The sequence below is a fragment of the Ptychodera flava genome, chromosome 22 (assembly GCF_041260155.1).
Source record: "Ptychodera flava strain L36383 chromosome 22, AS_Pfla_20210202, whole genome shotgun sequence".
Taxonomy (NCBI): domain Eukaryota; kingdom Metazoa; phylum Hemichordata; class Enteropneusta; family Ptychoderidae; genus Ptychodera; species Ptychodera flava.
In genome coordinates, this window is record NC_091949.1 from 4,433,536 (window position 1) to 4,451,864 (window position 18,329).

The window sequence follows — 18,329 nt, forward strand, 5'->3', positions numbered from 1 at the left end:
TATTTTTACATTTATATGTTTGAATATTCGAATAAATATACTTAAAAAGAATGTGGTATTTAGAACTGCATATATTTAGAACAAAAATGATAAGTAAATTCCATCAAAATATTTCAGCTCTATACATTTGAGCAAACTTTGAAACATAGTCTACCGTACATCTTTGCATTTATGTACGTATTGCTATTGTTATGAATGTACTTGAGTTCCTTATACTAATATAAAGTGCATATGTGTAGAATGAATACGATCTTTGAATTACAGAAAAATGCCACTACGCTACACGCAAGTCATCCTTAGAAAATAAGTCAATCAGATCAGGTTACATAAGTACAATTAATTCATTAGTCTGTTGGCTATTTTAAAACTCATTGTCGAACCTTTTGGTACCCGAATGTTATAAAGTTGTGCTGTTTTTGTCGTTGTCGTAAAGTTGTGAAGAGCCATTTTATTGCGTAAATCAAATATTCATTAAATAGGCGATAGTGTGGCTGTTTTTAGAAAAAATATAGAAATTGAAGTAACCCTTTTAGCAACGAAATATCCATGAGCAAAGCTTAAGCATACTTGAAGATTAAATTACGACATTGAGATACCAACAAATTTGAGAGATATACCCTAATCTTACAATTTATTTCTTTTCAAAATGCGGGACTTCAATTCTAAAGTTTTGATAACTGATTTTATAATACTGATATATAATACTAATGGTAGATGTTTCATAAAAAGTTATATCATACAATCAAAACTAGTTATAAATGTAACTCTGATAGCATACCGCTGAGAATATCGCACGTCCTTTGTGGTATGCTAATAATCTAAATGCACTTTAGATTAGAATTGAATAAGAGAGCAAAAAGATTCCTCAACTATAGACCAAGTTTTTGAAAGAAATGTTACAAGAGACATGAATAGTTGATGAAAATGTCAAGAAGGACACCAAACCTGATACAATGACACGGTAAAACTTAATATGAAATTCTGACAAGCTACATCGCATAAAGAAATTAAATATATACACATGCAAACCATGGACTGAATACTCTTACAAAGAATGAACCCATACAGTGGTACCTGTCTTGTCTTTGTTAAAATTTACACTTCCGACGTCTTTTCTTTTCTTTAATGTCAGAATCAACAGTGCGTAACTTCTTAATTCTTCGACTTTGGTAAAGATATCTTAGGATCGCAGCTACAAATTCGATGAATTCTGCCACAGTGATTATAGATAGGCCGATGTATAGTCCTAAAGTTCCACCAATGTCACTGAGAATATCGTCAAGCTAGGAAAAACATAATGTTGGAACAAGGGTAAAATATCACTGGAGTTCAACATGTTTCAAATCCACTGTTTAGTCAATGTAGGGTCAGGATATTCCTGTCGCATATAATCCAATACAAGGTTGTGCTGACTGAGCTCGTGCTGGCTGACCTTGAAAAAAGCAAAATCTGCAGATCTTTCTCTTTGCACAAACACTTCATAAACAACTGTAATAATGTTGAAGCTATCAAGAGTGCATGTATATCAAAAATGCAATACTTGCTTATCAATGGTATATTTTCAAGGCAATGTACTCTTTTTGCTATCATACTGATAATAGACAAACGGTGTTTTTTCTCAATATGTCTCACTATTTTGCTGTTATATGAAGCTTTAACATAAACGATAATAATAACCACATAATACGTGAACGTTCATTAATCTTGACAGAAAAATAAGTTTTAAATGAGAAGGGCTAAACAAATTGACTGTTTTGTTGAACAAACCATAGAGGTTGTCGGTTTAATTGTTGTGAAAGTGTTTTTGAGGGTTCAATGTAATGTTTTCCCATTTTTCTTCAACTCATTTCTTCTCAATGTTCGTAATTGTCATCATTCAACGATCATTTCTGCAAATAAAAGTATTCTTACATCATAAGCCGGCAACTCGGTTGTACTTTCAATCGTCAGCTCTTCAAAATAAACTTCAAGTTTGGCAAGATTGAGGCTGATGGTTGAGAGAAGACACGAAAAGCTTTCTATTCAGGGAAACTATATAGAACTATCAGTTGATGCTAGATGTGTACAGTGTTTTAGATGACCTTTTATCACCGCTGGAACCATAAAACATAGCCTATGATGACAAAACTAAGTTTTGTTATCTATCATTCTATGCATGAGAGAACATCTTTTCATTGTAAACTGTAACTGAATGTTGCAAATCGTACCTGGTATGATGCTTTGTCAGCAAATATAAGACAGTGCCTTCATTCTCATGCGCGCTGACTTGATGACCTCCCATCACCGAAGTCAAAAACAAAGCGACTCCCCTCGATCCATGGACCCCGGGGTGAAGAAACCGGCCAGTCCCTTAGAAGGGAATTAACGAGTTTGAGCTAGGGTATCAATTTAGAGGTTCCCAAATAAAATTCACAGTAAGTTAGTACATGTATTCACGTCGATAAGTGTGAAGTCTTTTACCGACGATGCCATAGAAGATGACATCTGTTTGCCTACCAAAACATTAAGCAGATGCCGACGGCGTGTGTCTTTGCTATGTTCAGCGCCCGTCCCCACAAGCAAGAACATAAAAAACAATATATACTTGCCGTACTAAGCGGTCATCGTTTATGTCCTTTGTCTTTTGGTTTATAGAATGTACACTCTTCAACAAATGCGACTGTGTGGAAAAATTCAATAACATACCCTTACTGCCTTACTTTCAGGAGATTAAATTTTAGCTTATACATGTAGTTAAAATATTTCGGCCGTAATGTATTAAATAATTCATTGAGAAAGCCAGCAGTCTTTAATGTTTATGGTATATTTTGCAAGGATATAAGTCAGAATTGTCCCCCAAAGAATATAAAGGTCACCAGAAGGAAATTTTTCCCTCGTTTTAAAATGGAACATTTAGTATAGGATATACCGTTATTTTGAAAGATAACTCATAACAATTCCTTTTACACTCTATATATCATCTAGATTAGCTAAAGAATTCAAATCCTTTTCAAGCAAATTGAACCAGTTACTCATTACTCCTTAAATTCATCTTAAATTTATCTTATTATCATCAGATAGAAAGTCATAAAGGTTATTAAGAATGGGAAACGCCTGATTGCGTCACTTTGGTTACACCCAGCTATGCTTTCAGCTACATGATCACAGGACACTACCGCAAGAGAAGTATAATGATTTTCTCAAGCTAAAATATACTGCTACAACTTTCTATGTTTATAATCAGTCTTTCCTATTCCAATCCTGAATGATACAGCCTTCAACTTTACAGGCCTTACTGACACCAAAACATGCTCTCAGGTTTTCGAGGGCCCGCCAAGTCTCTTTGGGTACCTGTAACGTTTTCATCGTCATATCCGTCTTTGCTTCCTATCCACCTTTGCTGGTTACTTGTAACCAACATGCAGAGGGGGTGTGGGCGTGGCAGGTGGTTCTGCTCTGATGACATTAAGGGAAACAGCAAACCAAACGGGAGAGCGGGAAATCCTGCAAATTTATGACGTCTGACTATGATCAAAGGCGTCTAATATTTACGTGTTGCATGATATGATTCTATGATACTGAAAGAAGTTCTTTATCCCTTTTAAAAGACTTTGTGGACATTTATACTTGTAGTATCCATTCAGTAAACAGAAATAAAATCACGTACCCACAGGACTCTAATATTTGCCCTTTTCACTCGTATTATTGAGCTAAAGAACACTCCTTCCTGAAATGGCTATACAAACACAAATAAAAGAAAAGAGACAAAGATAAAACGAAAGAAAAACAGTATCAGTACGTATTTAATTTGATTATTTTTCAATTGTCAAAACAGATTAAGTACCTTGTATCTGAAGCTTATATATGGAGTTGAAATCTTTACATAAACTGAATCATTTATCTGAAGTGAATAAGGCCCTTGGGCGCAGAGCACTTCACTTAGTGAATATTGCTAGTGTTTGGGTGACTGTGTGATGGACTGAGCTGTGAGTGTGACAAGGTAGAATAACGCTGACACGGAGTAGTTAGGAGATGCAGAGGTTCACGTAAGGGCAGGTTGGATGAAAAAAGAAGAAAAGTAGTACATTGTCAAGATGCATACGGCGAATCAACAGTGAGAGCGAACGCCATTAAATATGGGTCTTTGAGTTTATTTCGATGAAAAAGGTGCAAAAACCAATGTTTCGTCATTGTAAATACGTCCATGCTCGACTACAGAGTACAATATTTAATTATGAAACATGTCATGCTCTACACATATGATTCATTTAATTCGTGCTGAAGGTTAGACGGAAAATGGTCACCTATGCTTTGCAAATCACGGTCAATCGAATTGTTTTTCAAACCAAAGCTTGAATCTCCAGGTTTGTATTTTATCCTAATTTGTGTTGGTTCGTGTAAACACATTGAAACATTGAAAACAAATTACAGCAGCAATCAGCATTTGTGTGTCCCGTTCTGGAGAAGAAGATGTTTGAATATTATTCGCTTGTAGTTGTAGGTTTTTCGCAAAAACCAATAGGGCAGTCACAGCATGTGACCAATAGAAATGCTTTTCACAAACTTGAAAGTATTCACACTACGGATACTACAATTGAAATTATTTCAAATGAAATGGTGAGTTGGTTCTGGAGTAGAAGATTTTTAAAGATTAAATTTCGATTTTCGCAAAATTCAATATAGCGGCTAAGATAATCTGACCGCTCAAGACTTTATTTGCAAATTTCAAAAAGCCAGACATTGTACTTGCTATACAAAAAATTCAAATTGACCAGACCCCTGGATCACCAGGAGAAGCCGTTTTTATGTTTTGGGAAAATCCAATATGGCAGCGAAGTCACGAGACCAATCAAAATTTGAGAGCTCAGTTGCACAAATACTTATATGTACTATTAGCCTTGCAAGTTTGATGAGTTTGCGATAAGCTGTTTTTGAGCTTTAGGTCGCCAAAATGTTACAAAAGAAGAAAAGGAAGAAGAACACTGAACTTCTATATATACAATGTTGACCCGAGCGTACGTAAGCGCGAGTTCCTAATAAAAAAGGCTGTGTTCCTGTCTAAGTGACTTATTTGCCGCCAGCAGTTGACCTTGTAGTAGCTGTTACATGCAGGTTTTGCCAAAATTTTGCAGTGTATCTGAAAATACTGTATAAAAACAAAAAATTAGTGTTACGCTTCATGTAAAATAACGTATGTTTCTATTTACATGCTTATTTTTCTGGTGTGATTGTCTTTTTAAATAAAATGAGTCCATACAAAATGGATAGAACTTTCTTAAAAAATCATTATGATAGTAAGAAATGCACATATTGAGAAAGTGTGTGAAGTTACAACGGTTGTAACGGACCGTAATGGACTATAGATTTAGTAGATTTAGTGTCGGTATTAAAGTAATAATTTTTATGCTTTGTCTTTATTTGATGACGTGTATTGATTCATAGAGCGTTACTTGATACCACACTTTGACTGTGATGCAACCATTAGAGTGATTTGATGAATGATACCTGAAACGAATGTAGTCAGGGTAATAGTTCAAAAAACAGAAAGCAACTTTATGTTAGAATTTTGAAGGGTAAAGGTTTTTGTGGAGGCGTGTCACGTTGAAAATATATTGTAGGATTAAAGGATATTAATTGTAGGTAGTAAAGGGAAAGCAACTCCACACATCGTTCATATTTGGGTTGTTTGCGTTTTATATATGATATCGTGTATAATATAAGTTTATATCCTGTTTGGCTGTTTCATGTAAATTGTTGTTTTAGCCATGGCGAGACGTACCCGTAATCTACGTGTCTTGTGTTACTCCGGGTTGGGGCGGAGAGATTACTGTGACACTACGATCCTTTGGCGCTACGATCCTTTGGCGCTACGTTTCGAAAACAGAGTTTTCTTCATCAGTCGCTTAAAATTCAGTCTTGTTGGTGAGACGTGTTGAATGGTCGATTGTTTTATTTGTAATATGTTGTTCCACTTGAGTTTGTTGTTCAAATAAGGAAGCTAAAATATCTACTGTATGATCTCGTTGTGTTTGTATAGGTTCTTGTGAACCTGAGTTTAAGCTATTGTAGTTTTTGTGAAGTCTGGCGCTTATAAGTGTGTCGCCTATATTTCTGTTCCTTCTGTATGCGATTATTGTTTTTTTTTTTTGTTGAACATTTTTTTTTAGAGTTTCGTCTTTTTCAAGTTCACGCCAGTTTTCTGTCAGGGCTTGCTTGATTTTGTTGTTTCTATGTACGGGCTGTATGTTGTTATAAAGACTATTGTATTGTTGGTGGCGTTATTTTTTTCTTTTTGTTGTTCAAGCAGTCGTTTTCTTTTTTTATAATTTGTCTCTCTGATAATGCGTTCTATTCAATTTTGTTGTATTGTCGGTCCTGTAATTTTTCACTAAATTGTGTGACTTTCTGTGTAAAATCGATTTCGTTGTTGCATGTTCAGATGTATCGTAATGTTTCACCTTTGATCAGACCATTGAACGTTGCTGCCGGATGGCATGAGTTTCTTTGTAAGAATTGGAATGTATCTGTTGGCTTTGTGTGTGTCTTGATGTCGAGAATATTCTCTTTGTTGTATCGATGACCTTTGTAGATAGTCAGGTCTAGGTATGTGATTTCTTGAGGGGAGCTTTCAAACGAAAATTTGAACGTGGGATGCATTTTGTTTATGTTTGATATGAATTCATTGAGTTCGTATTGTGTTCCGATGAAAATCAGAAAAACATCGTCCCTGAACCTCAGCCAGGTCGATATTTGTTGTTTGTGTTTATGTATTATTCTCATTTCTGTCTCGTGGAATGTGAGGTCAGCCAACTGTGGCGAAGATGGCGAACCCATGGCCACCCCGTAGATCTGCCGGTAGAATTCATCATTGAATTCAAATGTGTTGTTTTTTAAGATTATTTCTAGCAGAGCTATCATGTATTTCGTTGGTGGTTGCTTGATTATGTAATTGTTTGATGATCTTTCCTGATTTAATGCTCTGCCGACTGATTCAATTGCCTCATCATGAGGTGTATTCGTGTACATGGAATTTACATCCAGTGTTACTAGTGTCGCATTGGTCGGAACTTTGATTGTCTCAATTTTCCGTATAAAGTATGTTGTGTCTTTGATGTATGTTGGTTGTTTCTTGACGATTTGTTTGAGAAAATGGTCAATGAACTCTGATATCTGAAATGTTGGACTGGAGCATCCACTTATGATTGGCTGTCCTATGAATATAGCTCCTGGTGGCGGCACTTTGTGAATTTTTTGTAGAAGGTACCAAAGTGGTGTTCTTATTTTTCTATTGATTTGATTCAGATATTCATATGTGTGATGGTCAATGTGTTTTTTCATTGTACATTTCTGTTATGAGATTGTGGATGTCTTCTATTGTATTTTTGTGTCATCTGCTGCCAATTTTGTGTAGTATCGTTGGTCGTTAAGTTGACGTTGACATTCTTTTATGTAATCATTAGTGTTTAAAATTGCTGTCCCTCGATTTGATGGTTATCTGTTTGTTTTTTGATAGCGTTTTCAACGCTATTTTTTCTGCACGTGTCATGTTGTTTTTTGTGTTTCGAAAAGGTGTGTTAACAATAGCCAATTTTGTCGCTTCCAAATAATTCTCTAGTTTTGTGTTCTCGGTTGTATGTGGGATCCATTTCGAGTTTACTTTGAATGGGTGTTTAACGGTCTGTTTGTGTCTCATAATATATCGGTAGTAAAGGGAATGCAACTCCACACATCGTTCATATTTGGGTTGTTTGCGTTTTATATATGATATCGTGTATAATATAAGTTTATATCCTGTTTGGCTGTTTCATGTAAATTGTTGTTTTAGCCATGGCGAGACGTACCCATAATCTACGTGTCTTGTGTTACTCCGGGTTAGGGCGGAGAGATTACTGTGACACTACGATCCTTTGGCGCTACGTTTCGAAAACAGAGTTTTCTTCATCAGTCGCTTAAAATTCAGTTTTGTTCGGTGAGACGTGTTGAATGGTTGATTGTTTTTATTTTGTAATATGTTGTTCCACTTGAGTTTGTTGTTCAAATAAGGAAGCTAAAATATCTACTGTTTGATCTCGTTGTGTTTGTATAGGTTCTTGTGAACCCGAGTTTGAGCTATTGTAGTTTTTGTGAAGTCTGGCGCTTATAAGTGTGTCGCCTATATTTCTGTTCCTTCTGTATGCGATTATTGGTTTGTTTTGGAACAGTTTTTTTAGTGTTTCGTCTTTTTCAAGTTCACGCCAGTTTTCTGTCAGGGCTTGCTTGATTTTTGTTGTTTCTATGTACGGGCTGTATGTTGTTATGAAGACTATTGTATTGTTGGTGGCGTTATTTTTTTCTTTTTGTTGTTCAAGCAGTCGTTTTCTTTTTTTATGATTTGTCTCTCTGATAATGCGTTCTATTTCATTTTTCTTGTATTGTCGGTCCTGTAATTTTTCACTAAGTTGTGTGACTTTCTGTGTAAAATCGGTTTCGTTGTTGCATGTTCTGATGTATCGTAATGTTTCACCTTTGATCAGACCATTGAATGTTGCAATCCCAGTCTCCCTCCCACAACGAGTAGAACATATGACTACACGAAGACGAACAGTAAAAGGCCTGCACTGGAGATGGAAGACGTCCTAAACGTAGGTGAGTGCACGGTCACCGGTGGTCTGTTCCGCTCTGCCATGGACGTGTGTACATGTGCCTGAGAAGAAGACGGACATAGGTGCACGCGTCCATTGGACGCATAGACGCAGAGCGAAGTAGACCTCATGTGACTGTAGTGAGCGAAGATCAGCAAGACAAGATCCTAGGCCGTACAATGAATCGACAAGAAACCACACAACATTCCAGCAACAGTAAACGTTGTGAACAACGTACATAACTGGATACAGCATGGGCCAAACAAGGATCGCAATACCAAACGGCCTTTTAAAGGCCAACACAAACTCAAAAGGGAGAGTTACCGTATCAACACTGTGCCATGCCTCAACACCAAAATGTACACTAAAATTACACATAAAATTACAAAATAAAGACGGGCGGTAACAGTATAAGCCGGCACAGAAACAGAGCAAAATATGCATATAACGTCAACAAATATGTCGCATTACACGAGCACAAACCAAAATGAACATCGATACACATAGCAGCCTCGAATTCATCTCAATATCCCCTTCCAAAACACAGAATAGAACACATCTCATGTCGAAGGTATGTCATGAAGAACACTATCAGAAAACGGTGAGATACCAATCAAACCGTTAGATAGAGGAAGCGGATTGACATTGTATACACTAATGATTACATAATAAGGAAGCGTCAAAAATAACTCGTCAACCAACGATTTCAAATAAAGTTTACAACTGACAACTTATAACACAGAAAAAATACAACATTTTGACAGCACAACATTAACCATGTTGACGACCACATATATCTATCTATTTCTCAATCTAGTAAACACAATACGAACACGACCTTGAACACAACTGAACAAAATGAGATATCCTAGCTTCCAGAATAAAAAGAACATACTTAGTGGGACAATATAGGAATACATACAATCTTCCAATATACCACACATTTTATCCACTGAAGATGAACTTGAGGCGACTGATGAAGAAAGTCTGGCAAACTTTCGAAACATAGCGTTAAAGGATCGCAGTGTCGTACGCAGTCTCCCCACTCTGGAGTACAGTCTGCACTGACACGCAGATTACAGCTGTGTTTCGCCGTGCCTAATCGGTTCTATACACAAGACAGTGTAACAAAAAATACACACTACTATTCATTAAACGCAAATCACTAATATATGAACTATGTGTGGAGTTGCTTTCCCTTTGCTAACAAAAGCAACTTTATGTTAGAATTTTGAAGGGTAAAGGTTTTTGTGGAGGCGTGTCACGTTGAAAATATATTGTAGGATTAAGAGATAATATTATATAGGGCTCAGCCCTTGGTGTCGCGCCAGGGTTAAGATTGGCAATGTTATTTGTATTGATTCATGATAAACTGTAATTGTTACTTCATAAACGTTTATATGACAACTATGGCTATGCCCAGTTTCCCTCTGATGAAAGCAGTTCACGTACTTACACGACGTCAAACCCTGCAGCAGGGCAGGTATAGATTTTCTGTAGCGTGTAAAAAATTTGGACAAAAATTGGCAATTTTTACAATGATAACAGCCTATTGCGTTAAACAAGGGACGTATTATGCAATAATTATCATTGCAATGGTAACCGCACTGCCCACCTTCCACTTGCAAGCTGAAAACTATAGCGTTCCGTCTAAAAACTTGCAATTTTGAATCTAATTATTGACACAGGGGGCGCTCTTCTATAATTCTATCCCAGCATTCTTTGCGTATGCCCCGTTCATATGCACGACAGTTTTCTCCGTTATCTATATCAACGATACTTTGTATCAGCGACAAGGTGTATAAATAAGATTTACTGGCTAATAAAAGAGGTTATTTTATAAAAGGCATGTTATATCATAGTAATTTGTTTCGTATTTGTTAATTTACGAGTACTCAAAAAAAAACATGGCGGCGCCCATGAAAGAAGGGTACACTTCCGGTTACTCGCATAGTATATTATGAATAAGCGCATGCGTAGTCAGTAAGCCGCTGGCGCGACTATTAATTGTAAAACGTTTTCACTGAATTTGACAGGCAACTTTGTCGATGGCATTTCTAGCATGACACATGCGGTGCCAATAGGAGCTATACTAAGTATATGGTCATCTGCATGATTGAAATAAAAATATCTAGCAAATATTTTCGAATTTAAGTTTAAGTGATTGTATGACAAACATAGTTTATTCGCTAGGATACTATTGAATATAGGTATTCCATTAGGGAAAGACTGCATTAACTCGCATGTTACCTGAAACCCGGGTCCTTGCCTGACCAACTCGTGCCATTGTAGGAAAGGCAAGTCTGTGACATTAATCCTCTGATAATTAAGTAGGGACGTGGGGTATTCCTAAGTTAATGGAGCTTTCCCGTAATGCTTACTGCCACTGTATGATGTACATTTTTGTTCTGTCATAATCTATTGAACTAATATTTATATTCTCGCACAGATTCAAATACTGAATGATGCCTATAAATTTAAAAGTTGGCATTTCATTGGAATGATGTCATTTGTGATAAGGACGAGCAAGCAAACTATGTGTCTACATCCACTGACACTGTGTTTCTTTGCCTTCAAACCCACACGCCCAAGGAAAATGAAAAACTCCAGCTGATGAAATTCAACAATGAACATGGAGCCTGAAATGAAGATAATAAATCAAATGGATTGACCATATTTTTGCTTCAATCAATGGGGATTGTATTCTCACTTGAAAGATGAATGGTTAATGCAATGTTGATACGTGGTCTGTTCAATGAAAAACCACAGGATAAGGGTGAAGGATCTTGGGCCGGGGGGGGGGGCTTGCTCAGAGAAGTGGTAGGGTGTGCGGCCGCACGTAAAGAACCCGGGCCCATTTTAGACCTAAAATCTCGTTATTTTAAGACCTCATTTTAGACCTTTATGACCTTTGATCAAGCTCAATAGTCATAGTATGAAAATTTGCAAAACTTTAAAGGGCATGACCGAGTTACCGGCAAAGCCTGCCACAATACCGCATTACGGCTATGTTGTTGATTTCCGAAAAACATTTCTTGAAAAAATACAAAATTTGGGAGAAAGAAAATATCTTTCAGCCTCATCAAATTTTGGTCCATATTCTGAAAATTATCAGTCACCTGCAGTTACAGTCTTGCTGGGTTTTTTTTTAATTCTGAATTTCAAGAAGCCTCGCCGTTCGTCCGTAAGGCACTACTTGTTTATGTGGCCATGGTCGACCTGTCGTGATTAATACTTGTAGTAGAGCCACTTTGTTTGGGTGTTTGCTATTGGGCAAAAATCTTCCATATATGGATTTCTGACCAATTACCGACAGTCTTTCATGATAAAACCAAGTCGGTTATTTACTTTGGCTAAAGCCCAGGGGTCTCTTTCATGGTTTCCCCGCCACAAAAAATATCAGTGCTTATTTAGTGCAGCTCAAAACCCTGGTGGAGAGACAAGAACGGACGATTGCAATTCGTTCTTGTGTGGCACTCAAAAATAAACCCCATTTTAGACCCTGGTTTGCAGTTGAATTAATATCCTCATTTTAGATCAAGTTGCTGAAATACCCATCTCATTGGGCAGCACGTATACCTATTGGCAAGTAATGGAAGAGCCCACCCCGGGGTCTTGGGTGGCCTCTATACGGTTTGTTCACAATTTTCACTGTAATTGATCTCTCTCGACGACGTGCATTTATCGCGTACGCTGTTCGCACTGTTGAATGCAGACCAACAATGATTGTTGGCACAGTCTGCTTTCGTTTTTTTAATGGGTTCAAGAATCGTCATGATTTATCGCGGATCGTTCAGAGTCTTACGGTTGACGGTAAAGCTCAGAAAGACTTGTTTTAAGAGAATATTTGAACGGAGTTACAAGCGAGTTCATGATGAATGTAACGATTATTTGAACTGAATTAATGTATTATTGATTTCGTCAGCAGAAGTGATCCATTGATGATAATTAAGTACTAGGGAGTATTTTACAAGAGCAGCTATGATCTGCCGTTTCAAAAAACTTTGTTGATGTGACTGTGGCTAACTGCTTGGCATTGACCAGGTGTTATTGGAGCTGCTCGGTGGGTGGCTGGTTGTCATATCCTTTCATCATCTCTGATCCATTACCTGCTGTAGTACTTGTTGTGTAGTCGATTTATCTAATACCTGTTGTACCACTGGTGATATGGCAGTTATCTCAGAACTATTATGGGTAGCAGTGAAATTTGCACTTGCAATGTGTGTTGGCCTCTCATGAGCTCCTTTCTTAACGTTCTCTTCGGGACGTGCTTCCTGCTTCCTAACCATCTACATAAACTCGATATAAATTTAGCGAGTTGTTAAATCTCATGCCATGTTGAAATTATGAAATATGGCTTAATGTAACACTCCATCTGAAAAACTGTTTGCAACTTAACACTGCTGTGTTGTATCGCTCGCCGCGGGGTAGTCCGTTACTCCCGCAAAAACAATACATTTACCACTCTTATTTCTTATAACATACCTGGACGGCTTTCAGAGACCCGTCGGCTGTGAGCCTTGTGCGATAAGACCTCTCAAGGGCATTCAGGTAATCACGTACCGGTTGACTCTTGGTGTCATTGACTCACTTGTGTTCATAGCAGGTCCAATAAAACCATCAGAAGTACGTTTATTCTTTTCTGCATCTGAGACATTCAACTATTTGATCACGTTCTCTGCTTTGTGTACCAAACTTTCATCTTCATTTGTTTGCATTGGCAAACTAGTAGAGAGAGCTCTCAGTTTACAATACCACCCAGACGCTTTAGGTCTTGGTTGCCAGTTAAGCACAAGTTTTTCAATTATTTCCATTCAAGCAGTATCAGCACCAGCTTGCCGCAGCGGCGGGGATCTGCTTAACGATCCGGGTCCAGTTAGGCTTTATTTTCCTAGCAAAGGGTAGGGAGTGGAGCAAAATCTGCTTGCTCACTTTCATTCGTATCATCATAATCTTCTAATCCGTGGGTACGTGTCCAAGATGCTGGGGTCTTGATTACCGCCCACTAATCAACAAACTCTCCCAATTAAGTCCCCTGTGCTTCCCTCATCCTGCGGCGAGATGCTCAATTGGTGTATGCTGTGGACAGGGCCATTTTCTCTTTGACCCCGACGGGAGGAGGGGGCTTTGGTTCCAAGAGAAAACGTGATAATTAGAGTAAATATCCCAACCCTGCTTGTGTCCACCCTTTCATATTCAAATTATCAGCCCATTCCCTCTCAGTCTATGAGTGCAAAAGTACACCTACTCGCCCGTCACACCTTAATATTTCTGTTAAGCTTTTACCATCATAATTCCCAGAAATAAACAGCAACCAATCAATCATTCACTCAAATCATCAACAGTTGAGGACCCCATAAAACTAATCCATCTTTAAGTCCAATGCCATTCTTGCCATATACGTCTACCGCCTTTAGCTCAAAATCATCAATTATTTATTTAAGTATTTATATAACAGTAAAAATATCAAATCATTACCAAGCATAATGCAATGCATTACTGACCTAGGTCTACTACTGCTGTAACTTTGATAAGCAAAACATTCTGATTATTAATTTTCATTTGCCCAGGAGATACTAATATGGAAACCTGAAATCCTGTACTGCAGCTTTAACAGGACTGTAAATGGAAACAAGTAACAAACGTCAACCTAAATATAAATGTCAGGTCTTTCCTAGGGATCGGAAGATTCTAATAAAGAATGAACACTATTTGATGGGTTGCTAGAATATGGTAAATGGGATAAAATGAGGGTTAATGACCATGTTGGTCTGAAATGACCGAATCATGTGGACCATGTTGAGGAGAGAGAAGAGTTCAGTACAGGGAAATGAAATGAGAGAATGTACCATGATCGGAGGTGTTATCTTTTTAAAGAGAACTGGAAGCAGAGCTGTTGATATGTGAGTGTAAGTGTGGAATAGAAGATAAATAAGCTACTGTGCCTTGGCCTTCACTGTAGCGGTTAACCTACAGTAGCCTGGGAGCCTACCTAAGCAAAGGTAAAATCAGCTAGATCGAAGGTTGTGCCTGAGAACGAGTATAAGTAAGAGTTAGATAATACGGCTAGTTTTCAATCGGATTCGAACCCACAACATACGGCATCAGTCGCCTAGCTGAGAGGCCACAGATAGAACCGCTCGGCTAAATCTCCTCTCCCAAAAAAAGAGTGGTTCAATAGCCGGCTAAGTTGTTACATTTTTCTGACTGAGACCGCTCAACACGTTGTAGAGCCCGTGAAGCACTCACGCACGCATGCTCACTATCATACATCGCACATACACACTTAATGGAAGCGAAGAAACGAATTTCATTGCTTTAACTGGGCGAACGATAACCTCGGGGACAATTCTGTCCACGAGCAGTGTTACCAACCCAGGGTAGAAAATACGGCTAGTTTTCAATCGGATAAAACTGGTTGAGTCGATAAAATATGATATTAATAGTAAGCATGGAACGGATTAGGGGTAGTGGAAAGTTTAAAATAAAGTGTCGTGCCCTCTTTCCGTTATTTTGTTCCTTACAGTGATTCAGAAAGCATAGCTGAGCGTAATTACTATCAGTGACCCCATTTAGGGCGGTAATGTTTTTAACTACTGTAGGGCACATGATCTTTACGTGATTGTGTTCCTAATGAAAACAGGTGATGAAGTATCTGGTTCAAAATGATTGTATAAGTTCAAACAAGTCCGCTCTCCTAGAGCGATTCAGATATGTCAGCGCTTTTACATTACACGACGTCATTTAGCACTGGTGACTGTGCTTAGTTATCCCATACTTGGACACTTCATTCTTCTGTTGCAGTGTCTGTATTGTTGTTTATATTCAATGGAAATAGTAGCTATTCTAACAATTACCTTGTACGACTATCAACAGATATCATCGAAAATCTCAGTGCTGCACAAACTGTATTTGTAAGTTCATAAACAATTACTATGATATCTTACCAAACTTACAGTCGCCGGCCAAAGGGAATGGGAAATAGTTTTGTCGTAATACTGTTCCCTGTAAAACAAAATATGTTTATGTTTCAGGTTGGTTGTAAAAGGAAGGAATAATTGTTTGCTTCTTAATGTCCTTGATAAATTTGAAAACTAACATAGATCTCTAAAGGACAGGGAAATGCTTGATGTGAAAAACATTGCGGCCTTTTTGCAGTGAGCATTTGAAGTGTCGTCGGCGCTGTAGCACTACACAAGCGCTTTTCACATTCAACATAGTCATATACAAAAATTACTAAGGGAGGGTACATCAACATTTCAAAAACGATATTACAAAATAATAAATTTTACATGCTATGTTGTAAAAATGATACTGGTTTGTCAACATTAAACTAAGGATATTCTCCGGCGCCTACATTTGCACAAATGAGTTACATCTATGTTCAAGCACTTGTTCTCTTTTGAGAGTGCGAAAAACAGGAAGTTAACAGATTTTGAAGCTAAAAGCATTAAGTAATTTAAAATCGCACACAATTTGAAAGTGAAACCTGCTGCGAGCTACATATTGACCACCTTCATTCCTAAATGGTAACAGACAATTATCTGTAATACTAGTTGTGATAGCTCGGACAATTGCTCTTGTTATTATCTCATTAGTTGTCGCAGACTTAAAAAACACGAATCTAGTGATGCTGATTTGAGGTTAATATGCACCTAATGACAATATTACATTAGAGAGTGACATTAATGACCTTGCAATGGTGAAATTACCCCCGAAGACTGCATTAACGTCTGCTTGTATTAGCCACTCTATGACGCGTATTAGTGCAGAACGTTATAAGCACAGGAGCTTATGTATGTCAATGCCATTAATGCATAGGAATGTTACTGCATAGCTTGAATCAGTGAATAAAATAATCACTAACGGCGTCGACTTTTAAGCCCAAATGGATTGACACTAATTATCAAAGGTTCCAAAATTAGAAAGGAAGAAACACCATTGATATTTTAATAGTTTTAATAACTTTGCAACTGACAGAATTAAACTTACTTGCATGGAATTGGACAATCACAGTCAAGCTTCTGTATTTGGAACAGATATCGTATAAATTGTCTACATGTATCTGTCAATTATAGTGAATACAGCAGAAAAGTTAATCCTGGCAATCGAACAGCTTATATCTGAAGTAAATCATCATACCACTTGTGCGTGTAATGTATCTGTAACGTGATCATGTTGCAGTCTTAACGCTAGCGCGCGCGCGCGCCCACACACACACACACACACACACACACACACACACACACATATATATATATATATATATATATATATATATATATAATGTAAAATGATCATATGTAGTTTACACCTAGCATATATACATATATATATATATATACATATATATATATATATATATATATATATATATATCTATATATATATATATATATATATATAAAGTTTGTTTGTCTGTTGAAAGACAGTGGCATATGGTAAACAGAGTGGTTGTCTTTAAGGTTATTCTTACCTTGGGTTTTGTTTGTAATAAGACACTGTGGTTCTCCCAAAATATACGAGTCAACACATCTGCAGTATTTCAGCATTCGACGTTGAACACAGCTATTCTGGCAAGCCTGTCAGACACATTGGAATAAGATCTCAAAAATAGTGTTTTTGCGAATTTTGGAACAGTTTATCCATGACTTTTCAAAAGTAAAAATATAATGTTTAAACATTTCATTACTAATTTGCATATTTAACGAATTTTTCTACTCAGGGATATATCTCGATTGACTTCACCAAGTCCATGAAAATGCTTTGTCCATTTAAGAAATATGATAAAATATTAATGAAAGTTGCTTAGCATTTTACATCAGCAAGTTACAAATTTGCATATTTAAGTAACTTCAGCTAATTACATATTTGTGTACTTAATGAATTTTGCAATTAATATGTAGTGAATATTGTTCATGATGTTCATCATAGCACTTTCAATGAAGTTGTAAACTTTCCCGTAAGAGTTATTTCACAGGTAATTTTTATATAGGGAAACACCTGGGTATTTTCAGGTCATATCAGCTTTCTGCCTTCAACATTGATATGATGGATATTATTGTTATCATAACGTATGTAAATTTCAAATTGGTAGGACGACCTTATCTGTCGACGTTTCAGCAAGATCGTATCAAGGTGCAGTACACAAATTCTCATGATCAACAGGTGGAAAGACATAAGCAAAATACCTACCAATACGCTGTATGTTTGGGTGCGACCGTACAAATTATCATTGCTCGTTCCATCTTTGCATTTTCCATATGGTTCAGTTTGCCGAAAGGCGTGTATCTATCGATGAAAATAATTCACAAGGAACAATAAAAAATCGTTTTAAACATTAACTATTAATGTGCAAGTGAGTATTGACAGTACTTGTGTTATATATGTATGTATGTATGTATGTATGTATGTATGTATGTATGTATGTATGTATGTATGTATGTATGTATGTATGTATGTATGTGTGTGTGTAAGTCTGTGTGTGTAAGTCTGTGTGTGTCTGTCAGTGTGATATCAGTGTTCGAAATAACGCCTGTCCGTAGGACAGCTTGAATTTAGCATGGGGTCGACAATTAATTTTGTGCGATTATAGACGTGACACTGGCCGCCCTCAGTTCATGTATTGCAAATATAAAGACACCAGCTGATCGGACAGGATAACCGCCTTGCATGAGTTTCAAAGTACTGTGTCAACCCCAATAACGCGGAATGCTGGTGAGTTTTGAG

At 37.2% G+C, this 18,329-nt stretch overlaps 1 protein-coding gene across 1 annotated transcript; it reads right to left on the minus strand.

The window, feature by feature from the left end:
• Positions 1-616: 616 nt before the first annotated feature.
• LOC139123397 (FMRFamide-activated amiloride-sensitive sodium channel-like) lies at positions 617-17,176 on the minus strand. Its single transcript, XM_070689543.1, has 6 exons — positions 17,077-17,176; positions 16,593-16,665; positions 15,548-15,605; positions 2,589-2,659; positions 1,912-1,987; positions 617-1,283 (listed from the first exon to the last, which is right to left on the minus strand). The coding sequence occupies exons 1-6, from the start codon at positions 17,150-17,152 to the stop codon at positions 1,089-1,091; spliced, it is 549 nt and encodes a 182-aa protein (XP_070545644.1). The 5' UTR covers positions 17,153-17,176; the 3' UTR covers positions 617-1,088.
• Between the last annotated feature and the right edge of the window lie 1,153 nt (positions 17,177-18,329).

What these genes read in the sequence shown, in the direction of transcription:
- LOC139123397 (XM_070689543.1), bottom strand. Translation starts at nt 17,152, where the DNA reads ATGCTGAAATACTGCAGATGTGTTGACTCGTATATTTTGGGAGAACCA. An exon ending in AACGATGACCGCTTAGTACG is followed by an intron (nt 1,988 to 2,588) that starts GCAAGTATATAT and finishes CTCAACCATCAG; the next exon opens with CCTCAATCTTGCCAAACTTG. An exon ending in CCGAGTTGCCGGCTTATGAT is followed by an intron (nt 1,284 to 1,911) that starts GTAAGAATACTT and finishes TGTTTTTCCTAG; the next exon opens with CTTGACGATATTCTCAGTGA.